This window comes from Uloborus diversus, unplaced genomic scaffold, assembly GCF_026930045.1.
Source record: "Uloborus diversus isolate 005 unplaced genomic scaffold, Udiv.v.3.1 scaffold_17, whole genome shotgun sequence".
Classification (NCBI taxonomy): Eukaryota; Metazoa; Arthropoda; class Arachnida; order Araneae; family Uloboridae; genus Uloborus; species Uloborus diversus.
The window spans coordinates 768,190-780,809 of record NW_026558318.1 but is presented as its reverse complement, the minus strand read 5'-3'; the positions used below and the strand labels follow the sequence as shown (position 1 = coordinate 780,809).

The 12,620-nt window shown below is 32.3% G+C and overlaps 1 protein-coding gene across 1 annotated transcript in view; it reads right to left on the bottom strand.

Annotated features, from left to right (window-relative positions):
* Positions 1 to 900: 900 nt before the first annotated feature.
* Positions 901 to 12,620, bottom strand: part of LOC129233109 (rab-3A-interacting protein-like) — a 77,793-nt gene continuing 66,073 nt past the window's right edge. Inside the window, exons 5-7 of the mRNA XM_054867168.1 lie at positions 11,916 to 12,047; positions 9,008 to 9,136; positions 901 to 990 (exon numbers count right to left, since the gene is read on the bottom strand). Coding sequence (XP_054723143.1) covers positions 901 to 990; positions 9,008 to 9,136; positions 11,916 to 12,047 — 351 coding nt within the window. The remainder of the gene's footprint in view (positions 991 to 9,007; positions 9,137 to 11,915; positions 12,048 to 12,620) is intronic.

The following is a 12,620-nucleotide window of genomic DNA, read 5'->3' as shown; positions in this document are numbered from 1 at the left end:
CTCCCGATTCGCAGCGGTTCTCGAGAAGATTGATCTTCAGACAGACGGACGCGAACAGATTTTAATATTATAGTGGATTATAGTGGATAGTAAGGGAACTAATTTCTGAAAATTACAGCTTATTCTCAGCTGTTTACGATGAACGATATTCAAAAAACCTTTTTGTTTTCCTCAATTTGTTGTTGGTCCCCTAAATGCATGAGTAATATAACTTTTAACAGACAGTGACAGACAAAACATACATTTTATGCGACAAAAGTTGTAAAGCAATTAGTCTTTTATTTTTCGAGAAATCCTTAAAAATGTGAATTTTTGTGAGTGTCCCAATACTTTTTTAATCATTTATAGTGCACATTTTTTGGTCTTTTGTAGAAGTTTGGTGCAGGATCGGCGATTGGCGCAGTTTGGCACATCCGTGGGCTGCATGTTTTCTGTTTTGGTTCCTAGTTTTCGTTTGTATGTTTTAATGAAAAGAAATTTCAGCAATTATAAAATCTGTACTTTTAGACTTGGTTCAATATAACGCGGAACATATTGCTTGATTTTCATAATTTTAAAGACTCATATAACACGAAGCAAGTTTTGATACAACGCGATACATATTGAACGGAATAATGTTATGTACATGGTTAATTAGTGTAAAAAATAAGTTAAAAAAATTGATAAAGAAGTCTCGTATAACATGATTTCAATACTACATGGTACTATTTACTATGTGATATAAACTATGTGCTATAAACTATGTGCTTTTAGTTTTCTGAACATTCGGTATCATGCAAGTTAAAATACCCCTAAAAATGACTGAACACTTTATCAGTTCAAATACAAATATGAAAAAATGTAAATAAAAGTCTGAATCATTTTCTATTTAAAAAAAGGATCAAATGAATATCAACTATCTTACTTTGGCAATGGCTCGTTTTTATTTAGATGGATTTTCTCAATTATCATTTTGTCTTCTTCAATAGCAGATAATACATTTTTAGCAAGCTGTAAATGCAAAAGAGTATTAGGTTGTTGAATATTTTTTAACAATTAGACTTTTGGACTAATATGTCTCTAAAATTAGTCGATTTATTAGAGGGCATAAAACTGGCCAGTAAAAGTTATTCTTCAATTTTGTCAGTATTAGTCAGTGCTTTTATAATTTAAGCAGTAAAGCCAGTTTTTTTTTTTTTTTTTGGAAACTTAGTGAATAATAATTCATTAAAAAAAGCATCATAAAGCCAAAAAAGCCATCAAAAAAGCCAAAATAGTGAAAAATTGCCAATCTTAGAACTTAATTTGCCTACCTAGTGAAGTCTGCACCAATTACGTAGTGAATCCAGAAAGTAAGTTTCCAGATGTTTTCTCCTTTAAACCCCCAAAGCAGAATGCTTCTAAATTTGCGACGTACGTCGCAGAACAGATGCCTGAGCTGCAGAACAATTCTGCTCAAATATGTGAGAGGAAAACTCACATTTTCTGCAAACATTCTAGATTTCTGTGAAATTTCTGCAGAAACTGCAAATTTTCTAAAAATATCTTCCAACTCAACATAGAATTTTGCACAAATTCTGCAGATTTCTTTAAATTAGAAGAAAATCTAAAATTCTTGGAAATTAAGATAATTTGGCGGAAAACTCGCGAAAAATGTTGAATTCGATAAATCATCTGCAGGAACTTTAGATTTACTTTGAACTTAGTGAAATCTGCAGAATTTGTGCAAAGTTCTGTCTTGAGTTGGGAGATATTTGTAGAAAATTAGCAGTTTCATTAGCTTTTCTGCAGAAATTTCATATTCTCAATCTAAGAAGATTCTGTTTTTTCTAGCTTTTTTGGTTCCCGTTTTCCTTATTTTTCCCAATCGATCTTCACCAATGCGCTTTCCTTCATAAACGTATGTTTTGGAAACATGCCAACATTGAAATCCGTCCATCGCCGATAATTGCATGTCTTGTTAGAGATTTCAATCCATTTGCATCCTGAAAATATTTCATATATTTAGAAAGTTTTAAAGTGTTTTATTATAGGCTACCCTAACTCGACTCATTTTATTTATTATTTTAGTAATTTATTTATTTAAACATTGTTTTAATTGCTTCTTCATTTCATGTAAAATTAGCCAAAAAAAAAAGTGGTGAAAAAACCTAGGTTCGGATTTTAATAAAATTTTTATCTTTGCTTTCTCTATCCATTTTATAAAGCATAAAAAACATTTTTGGAGAATCTCATTCTGAAAAAAAAAAAAAACGTTATGAAACGATTTTGAGTTAGGGCTCCCGATTTGTGGAAAAGTTCACGTTGGTTGCTTGTGCATACAATGCTTCAAGCACTTGCAGAACATTGTCGAGTATTTTGCTTTGGGGCTTTAAACTAAACGATATTAGCCATGTCAATTGCATATGCGAACAAGTGACGTCACCCACTCCCACTATTGGCTAAGCTGGGAGGCATCTCTGTCGAAGCTATCTAGCTGATTGTAGTCATGAATTAGTGATTTTAAAAGAATGAGCTTAAGGGAACCGGGACGTTCGCGGCAACGAAAATAGTCAAATTTTCCATTGCAAACACGAGGTGTTTATTCATTTTAAAATCAAGTGTGACTTAAAAAACTTTTGTGTATAGAAATAATGTAATCTTCTCATCAAAAACCACTAAAATTTTTTTTCCCTTAAAGCATATAAATTTTAAATAGTAAATAGAAAATATATAGTTGCACGATAGTTTGAAAATTTATGACTGCAAATAGGTACGCGTAGCCTCTTACAATTCTGAATTAAATCACTCCAAACTTCAATACTATACAGGCAAAAGGTCACAAATTACAGTGAGTCTATTATTTTTCAGTTACTTTCAAATTAAAAAAAACTCAAAAAATGTTTAAATATAGTATTTCATAAAATCCCGGAAAAGTATGATATTTTTCACTAAAATTAGCCTCCTAAAAATACAATAGTACCTAAAAAAAAGTAAAAATAAGTTTAACACATGCAAAATGCTTGTATATGTTATAATACAAAGTTTCATAATCATACATTGATATGAATTTTATCTAAGCGTACCTAAAGTTCAAACAAATGTGTTATCGAAAAAATGGGAAAACGTGTTGACCTTGACAATGCTGGTAAGCATGCGATACGCTTCCCAATCTGCTTACGCCGAGGCATTTTCTAAGTTTACGTTATGTAAATAGAAAAAAAAAGGAATAAAAGTAACTGAATTATGAAATATTTGATGAAAGAAAACAGTGGTTTGTCAATATTCAATCCAGATACCGTCCCTTTAAAAGGGGCTTGGCTTTTTTGTTTACATTTTAAATAGTAAATTAATTAGCTTTCGGAATTTGATACCCACACAATATATACATTTTTGTAATTAGGGAAGTGTCCCTTATTTTATGCAGCTAAAATTGAAAAATCGATTTTTTGAACATGTAAAATGTCCCGGTTCCCTTAACTAAAACAAGCTAGTCATATTTAATAGTTTTACCTTTGGCTTCAGTTAGTAAGTTTTTGCAACTATACAATTACCTTTTCAAACGTTAATAAATTTTAATTATATTTTAAAGAAGTCTCTTCATTATTTTTCATGGAAATATTGAGACATTAGTTTATCCACGAAGTCTGCAAGATTAGCTTAGGCCGCCTACGAGGTTCGTTCAGTGATCAAGTTCTTCAATGCACAAAGCATTGCACCAATTGAAATTCATCGTCAGCTTTGTCAGATCAACGGGCTGGTGCAGGTGTTGTGCTCCTCCATGACAATGCTTGTTCACATACGGCTCGACGCACAGCAGTTGTTTTGACAGAATTTGGCTGGGAGTTGTTTGATCATACATCCTAGTCCTGATCTCGCTCTCAGCGATTTTTACGTTTTCTTGCACCTCAAGAGGTTCCTGTCCTCCGGTGAACATTTTGGCAGCGACGAAGAGCTGAAGACGTCTTAACCACGTTGCTTCCATTCTGCTCCGTCCATTTCTGAAGGCTTTACCAATCGCAATTTTTCCGTCTTAAGACAGTAAAAAAAAAAAAAAAACATCGACACAAAATTTTTAAAAAATCCGTAAAAAAACATAAAATTTTCCATTTTTCAGAATTTTTAGGCTCGTTGCGCGATTTGAAGACGATTACAAAATTATTTTTTTTTGTTTTAAGTCTTCACAAATCGCAACTTTTCCGCACTACAGCAAATCGCAAAAAAAATTTCGTTTTTTTTGCTTCACCCTAGTATACATACTTAAACGTGTATAATACGTAAAAACAAGTGCACGCATGAATATGTATGAATACATATATGAGAATATGCGTCTGCATTAGGGATGTGTCGTTCATGAACGAACGGGTCAAAATGAGCGAATCCTTAATTTGAACGGATCTGTTCGTTCACGTAAAATATGAACTACCGTTCTTTTGAACGGTGAGCAGTTTAGAGCATTGCATTGATGCACTTGTGATAAAATTGCATTTTTTAGAGTGCTTTAGAAGGTACTTCATTCTTAGCACTATGAATAAATGGTTACTAATTATGACCCTAAACCAGGGGTGATAAATAATACGAGTACAAGAACACACACACAGATACATTTAAACATTTTATTTCCTACATGTTAATAATTTTAAGTTACATTAGTAAGAAGAAAAACTTTGAATGAGGAAAACAAAACTGAACAATTTTTACATGTTTTTTGCATTGGCTAGAACCTTATTAGAAAGTCTTTTTTGTTTTAACCTTGTTGTAAAAATCCTCACCAGGAAACCACATGATCAAGGAAATTCGGAAAAAATCGAAATTGGTAGCATTTGAAAGAGTATCGGAAAACATGTTTATGTCACAAAAATTACGTACCCTTGCGACCCCGTTATCGAAATATGAGGTCTCAAAGTTTGCCGAAATTTTAAGTTAAGTCGCCAAATTTAGCGAGTTTTGTTCAAAAATGGTAGGTATAGCGCGAATTCAAGACCTGCATCCGACAAGACATCTCATTGCCATTTTTGGCCTTCACGAAAACGAGTGAAAGATGTTTTAAGGTAATTCTTTACTCATGTGTGACTACCAGGGGGAGAGGCTCGCCATTAAAGTTCTTAGGGGGTTGTTTTCAGGGTTATTTTTCTCTCGTCTGGGGGCGGGGGCTTTCGTTTTTGTAGGGTCTTCAAGGTATTAGTGTGAGGGGAGGGTAGCATTATCGCTCTTGGAGGAAATAGGCACCCCTGCTTTGCTTGTGCACGTTAAAGTCAAACAACTATCAAGCTTAAAAAGTGGAAAGTTTTTCCAGAGGAACAACTTTAAATCAAGATTAAGCATAAGTTTTTTCTTATTATTAATGATAAAAGCATAACCAACACAGTCGGGGGGGGGGGGGTTAAGGGGCTAAGGCTGACCCTCCTGGTTTTTAACAAAAATGTATTTACATGTACTTGCAAGAGGTAGGGAAGGTATGGAAGGGGAACGATGTCACAGTAAATATTTGTTGCTTTTTTTGTTTTTTGTTTTTTTTTGTACAAAACAATGCAAATAAAATGTTCATTGATTTCAAACCACCTTTTTTTTCTGGTGATTCACCTAAATCCCAAGGTGAGTTCCCAGACACATGTGTATGTGGGTGTGTTTTCTGTTAATAACTGTCATGATAAGCATTTTGTATAATTCTGCTGTGGGAAAGCAAAGCGTAGTATCAGCAATTTTTTTTTTCGCTTTTTTGCCACATTCTGTACTTTATCCAAGGGTGCCCACCTAGGGGGGGGGGGCTGTCGTAGAGCAGACTGCGCCATTGAAATTTTTAGGAAGGGGGTTTTTGAGGGGTATTTTTCTCATTTTGGGGGAAGGGTATCTTGCTTTTGGGGGGATCTCTGTGATATGTGGGGGGTGCGTCGTTGCCTTTAGAGGGGGGGGTTCCTCTGCCTTAGCTTTAGTGCACAAAATTGCTTATTTGGTTCCCGCTGAAAATAATGCACAAAAAGAACGTCATATTCAACCTTTTTTTTTGAATCCAAAACATGTTTCTTCAAATGTCTCAAAAATTCATTCCAGCAGATACTGTGCTTGAACTTCTCACGGTAGACTCGTTCTTTTCTCTGGTAAAATTTTGAAAAGACGGGCCGGATAAAAGTATATTTTTGCATTTTAGTAGATTTTAAGTAGATTTTACGTTAGTACTTTAAGTGTTAATTACAATATTATTGATGTAATATATTTTAAGTATTTCTTATTATAGTTCTTATAAGTATTAACCATGAGTATTTCTTTTAGATTCTATTCAAAGCTAATTTGTTTACTTTAGGCGATTAAATAAAAATTATTAAAAAAACATCTAAATCGGAAATTTTAATCAACAGATTAATCTAATTACAGACAAGAGCCAAAGTAAAATAAAAAATAGAATAATAAGTTCATTTGTATACTTAAGGCAATGTAAATTTTAAAAAAATGCTAATTCAGAAATTTTAATTAGCAGATTAATGTTAAATACAAATAAGATATATAGTACAATAAAAGTGAAAGAAGCCCGTCGAAAGGGCAAAAATATGCTACTGACCCTGACAAGTATGATACTGAACAAAATAATGATTAAAAGATAGAAAATTATGGCTCTAGAAGCATGTCATGAATTTAAGCCATGTACAGATATTTCAACTGTCAAACTCCCACGAAATACAAAATCGCAAGGTGTTTAAAATGGAAGTGGCCGAGTTTCCAATAATCCAGGCTTATACCAAGCATATAGTATCATGTCCGAGTATTATGGTTGTAATAATCTGGAATTGAATAGGTGATTGTAGTTTGATTGAAACGTAACTTGTAAAAGTTATTCCAGTATTTTTAAAAATGAATAAAAAACATGCAATATGTTGCGCATTTACGTTATACCCACTTTAAGCTATAGTGGTGTTTGGACGTCAGGTGTTGTTGTAACGAACGCAGACTATATTAACAGTTTTTGAGAACAAAAATAACTATTTCCCTCCATCCATGATGTAATATCCGGTATTGATAATTTTGAAGCACACAGGTTATTGACACCGCTGTTTTCTTTTTAGATTTTTTAAAAATGTTTCCTTTCTATTTTTGTTGTGTATTTGAGTAGAATATTTCAGTACGCCACATACTGTGTAACCACCAGAACTATAGTACTACTGTGTGAGTTCATTTTCTTAAAATTACACTGAAGCAAGAAATGAAAAACGCACATTTTTTCCCTTTCAACTATGTAGATAATATGTTTGCATGTCTTTAGGCAAGTTACATAAGTTAATGTACAAAGAGTATGTTTGTATGTATTGAAAATTTGTGTGCATAGATTATTAGTGTAGTATATTAACGAACTACTTAAGCTGTCAATCAAGTATGAACTACTCATTCATGTCCAAATATTTCTAAGTAATCAAATTAAAATAATTATTTTTAAACTTACAATATGTTTTTTCAGTATAATAGACTATATAGAGCACAATATACGTAATTTAAGAAGGTGCAAAATAAAGTTTTCATGCTCTTTATTTCCGTTTTTGTGTGAATCAATAGCAAAATTGCTCAATTTCAAAGACCTGCATCTTTTTTACAAACAAAATACACAAAACAATATATATATATAATATGTATCATACTTGCATGGAATATTCAATTGGTCAAGAAATTTTATTTTTAATTCCATCCCCTTTTGGTTTAAGGGGTCTAAAAACGTCATTTTTTCATTTTTCCGATTTTTGAGGAGTTGTAATCCATAAAGGGTGAAAAAACACACAGTAACAGTTATATATTTTTATTAGCATGGGTCCAGTGATTAGTTTTTGCCGTATTTCATTTTGTGTTTCCGTCCCCTATGCGAGTTATCCCTCTTTGAAAAGAGTAAAACTTTTATATTTGTGACCTTGAACTTTAACCTTTTTCCATTATTTTAATTAATAAGTTACAGCCACGTAACTCAGCATGTAAGACTATCATATTATGCAATTTAACATCAAAGCGTAAAATTAACTGTCATATATGTAATTCAAATAAATTTTGGACAAAATGCAAAGGTCTAAAAATTCCATTTTTAACTATGAAACTCACTTTTGATGACCTCCAAAAAATCGAAGGTCCAGTTTTGAGATTAAATAAAAGTGGCTTTAAACATCTTTCATATGCAGCTTTTAGAGATATGAGTTTCAATAAAATTCAAAATTCAAAATCCGTCGAACCTGTATGGATTGACCCAAATTTTATTATGTTAACATAGTTTTGAGTGTTTAAATTTAATATCAAATAAGTAAACAACAGTTATATTGTTTTCATTGAGTTTATATTGTCATATGACTACTTGTTCCCTGGGATTATGTATCCTTCTAAACGAAGGAATTAAGTATCCCTTATATGCGATTTTTACAAACATACTTGTTCTATTATTAACAATAAGTGGCAATTTACTAAAAACAAGTCTCAGTTATTAAAGACTGTCTATACTTTAGCATTACACTTCAATATTTTTTTTAAGTTGTATATAACGGATAATGTAAACTTCAGAATGCTTTAATGAAAAAAGTTCCCTTCAACACATTCAGACAATCCTTTCTTGAGCTAAAACAAAATGGCTAAAAAAACACCAAAATGTTGCCAGTTTTTATATAAAAGTATACCTTTAACAAAATTGTCAGGTTTCAAATCTCTACTTAATGATTTTGGTAAATTTTTGGCTGTGGGATCAAGTATCCCCAGGGATCAAGTATCCTAGTCTCCCAGGGAGTGGGCATTGGGAGTGGAGCAGCATCAAACTAAAAAAAAATCTCCCAAATTTTATTGACTATAAGTGTGTGTGTGTGTGCTTTCTTCTGCTTGTTGCTTATTACCTAGTAACCAAGGGGTTTGCCAACTTCTTCAGGTGATTGGAGAGGGTTTTCGCAAGGGGAGAAAGGTTGGGAACCACTGTTTTATACCAACTAACTTGTATAGACTAGTGTAAGCTGCTTAAAATATGGATTAAACTTGAGTAAATAATATTCACTGAGCAATAAAAAAAATTCAGGTAGTAGGAAATTGTTACACTAGTTACCTCTTTATTTGCAAAATTTAAGCATGGAAAGATATCTTCTTCATAAATACGCTTCAGAAATGGATCCTCTTTATTAAAACTAGGGTTTTGGCGCCATACGATGTATTCTTTGTTGAAAATAGGATCAACCTGGAAAAATCTTATAATTATTGCATGCTACAAAGTCAACCAGATACCAAGTTATAATACAACATGACATGTATAAATAACAGAGAAAAATCATAGAAGCATTTTCTTTCAGAGTTTTTCCAAACAAAATAGTATTGGGACTGCCCGAATGACGAGTAGACAGGTTGAATAAAAGAGAATGCTTTTATTAGAATCAATAGAAATCGCCATAGGCATTGTTACATACATTTCATCATTTCAGCAGCAGGTTGCAGCAATTAATGTGGAAAGATTTTAGTTTGATTCATGAGAAACTCCTGCTCATTTTATTATCTAAATGGATGTTACCACCATAATGCACTCTTAAGTGGCTGCTTAAGTCAATTTGTGAAAAGCGCAGTATCAGGTTCATTGATGAGGGGCGTTTTTGTAAATGTGATTGGAGAGCTAGGGATGCCCTGCTCTACAGGGGTCAAAATAATTATAAAATACTTTCTTAAAAGACTTGCATTCAATTTCTACGTTTGTTTGCAAATGCATGGCATATGGTTCACGCAAATGTTTTTGTCACATTTTTCACACACAAATTTGTTTTTTGTCTTTTATATTGGGGTTTTCAGTACAGCTTTTGTACGTTGACTTTACTTTTTTAGCAGGTGATGCAATTTCTTCACTGGATCCTACTTTTAACTTCAAGTCTCTTGGAAGCTTTGCATATGCTTTAGTTCAGAACTGTAGCAGAAATCCGTACAATAACAATAGTTTTTATTTTGCTGGAAGGGCAATGTAACAGCTTTTCATCCTAACATGTTCCAATTTTAATCATCTGTTCGACAGGTCTTATGGGTGATGATAAAACATATTTTTCATTTTTTCTTATGTTTAAGCAATTCTTTTATAGTGAAAGACAGCAGTCTTTCATTATAAAAGAATGAAGTATCAGCTTACTTTTTTTTCTGTGCTTCTGTCTCTGTCATCGACTTTTTTTATGAGTAAAGTGACCAAAACACCACTTTTTAAACCAGATTTTATCCAGGAAAACTCCTAGTTGGGCTTAACCTTAGCTGTTTCTTTTTGTGCTCAAACAAAAGAGTTCATGTTTGCTGCTATACAATAAGCCATTTTATCCTGAGAAATAACCACTATTTTTTGTTCAATGGATGAGCAAAATTTGATATTTTTGGTTATTTTTCTAAGAGCTCTAATAAGTTTATTAAAATTAGTAGGAAGATCATTCCTACTAATTTAAATAAACTTATTAGAGCTCTTAAAAAAAGGACAACAAATCCAAAAATGTATAATTTATGGTAGCGACATTTAAATTTGGCCTCCAGATGGCATTTCATCCAACAACTCATCTTTTATGTTTTTCCCTTTCAAAATACAATAATGTTCCCTGGCAATCGCACTTCCTAAAAGTGAAATATGTAGTTTCTTCTTTCTCTCCAGCTGTAATTGATGCCACATTTTAAAACACTTTTTTGAGCACAACTTTATTATTTAACTATAAACCAGTTTCATCCATATTAAAGATACAAAGCAGCTTTAAAAAAGATAATATTCCTTAAGTACACCATATTCTTTTCTTCAATAGAATTTTTCAAATTAGCTCTACGTGTGGATGAACCTTTTCTAAAATAGGTATCTTCTTTATAAACCAAAAAAATACTATTATAAATTCAGTTCTTGAAAACTCAATATTTTAAAAATTCAATCTCTCCCATCTAGACGTGGTCCATCTCTCTCGATTGTCTAGGTGAAAAGTGCAGTTCCTTCGAACCTGTCACTGTGTCTAAAGTTTAGGAAACTCACATGTACTCAGACGTTACTGCATCAAAAGTAGATAGATAACATTTTATACGAAAGCTTAGATTGTACAATTACAACCACGTAAAAAAATATTCGATTTACCATAATAATAATAATAATAATGTTTAACTGACAAATTGTTATGTTTTTTGAAAAGCAAACAGCAGGGTGAATTGAAAAGCGATAGCTTTGTGCAAGGTAAATTAGATAAAAATGGAACAACGTTTAAAAGCACAAAAAGGATAAAAAGTTTTTTAAAGCGCAGACATGTTTCGGAGGCAATAGCCTCCTTCCTCAGTGCGAAATGAACAAATGGATGAATCAATGTCAAGGGAGAGTTTAAATGCGTAACCGGAAAAACATTGACCAATCAGCTATCAGCGAGTGCAGAGACATAATATGATGTATTCTAACATGTAAGATTGAATAAGATTGGAGAAAAATGCGGAACAGCAAAAGACTCCTTGCAAAGATTATTTAAGTTTTTATGAATGTAACAGCAGGGTGTCATAAAAAATGTCTTTCCAATCCTGACTGAGATAGTTATTTCATCTATTGAGAGACGCATTAACGAACATTCCGACTGGTACATCTCACACGGTGGTTCATTTCTCCTGGAATTATCCTACAGAATATTGATACATATTACCTACCAAACTTCGTTAGGATCCAAGTGTGCGTGTATCTTTACTAAGCAATTTAATCTTCCAAAATTGTTTGTCTCAACTTCCACTTCCCCATATCAGCATAAAAGTCCTTGCTGGGTATTGAAGCTACTACAAGTTAGATGATACATACTCACTCGAAATTATAACAATATTATGACTTCACTTGAAAAATACTTATCATAATATTAAATAATGATTTGATAACAAGGCTCTATGGATGCATTTGATATCACCAGGTTCAAATTTAAAACATGATTGTTATTTTTCCCCTTGCTGTGGAAAACATAAAAGTTGATTACTTCATTAGGTAAACAAATACTTACTTCATAAGACTGCCTGTGAGATATATTATGTCGTCTTTCAGTCACTTGTAAAGAATCAATTGGAGGCGAACAAACATTACTAGCTTCAACAATTGCTTTTAAAGCTCCAACTTCGTCTTGCAGCATAGCCAACTACAAAGAGAAAATCCATTCACAGGATACTCACAAATGCTTTCAAATCTTGAGTTATAATAAAAGAGAATTAAGCAAAATATTTGTGCTATACTTGTTATGAACAATAAAAAGTTATGAATAATAACAATTTAAACGCCAATAAAACGTTCTGCGAAAAGAGGCCTGGGCAAAAATAAAAATGCAAAACAAATTTAAAGAAAGTGTAACTCACCCTTTAGTCGAAGCTTGTTAAAGAAAAAATGTGTTTGTGAGTGTGTGTGTGTATATATATATATATATATATATATATATATATATATATATATATATATATATATATATATATATATATATATATATATATAAACATCAATAAAAAAACAAGTAGACAAGGTTACAACATAGATAAATGACAAAGATGAAGGCAGAACTCTTCAGCAATGGAAACTTCATCCTACGGTCAAAAGATACAAAAATTATACTAAAACTAAACGTAGGATGTTCTGTTACGAAAAAGCTAGCATTCAAGACTACATTGGGCTAAACGCACCACATGTGAAAAATGAATGCTTAGATCCAGTAGTTGACATG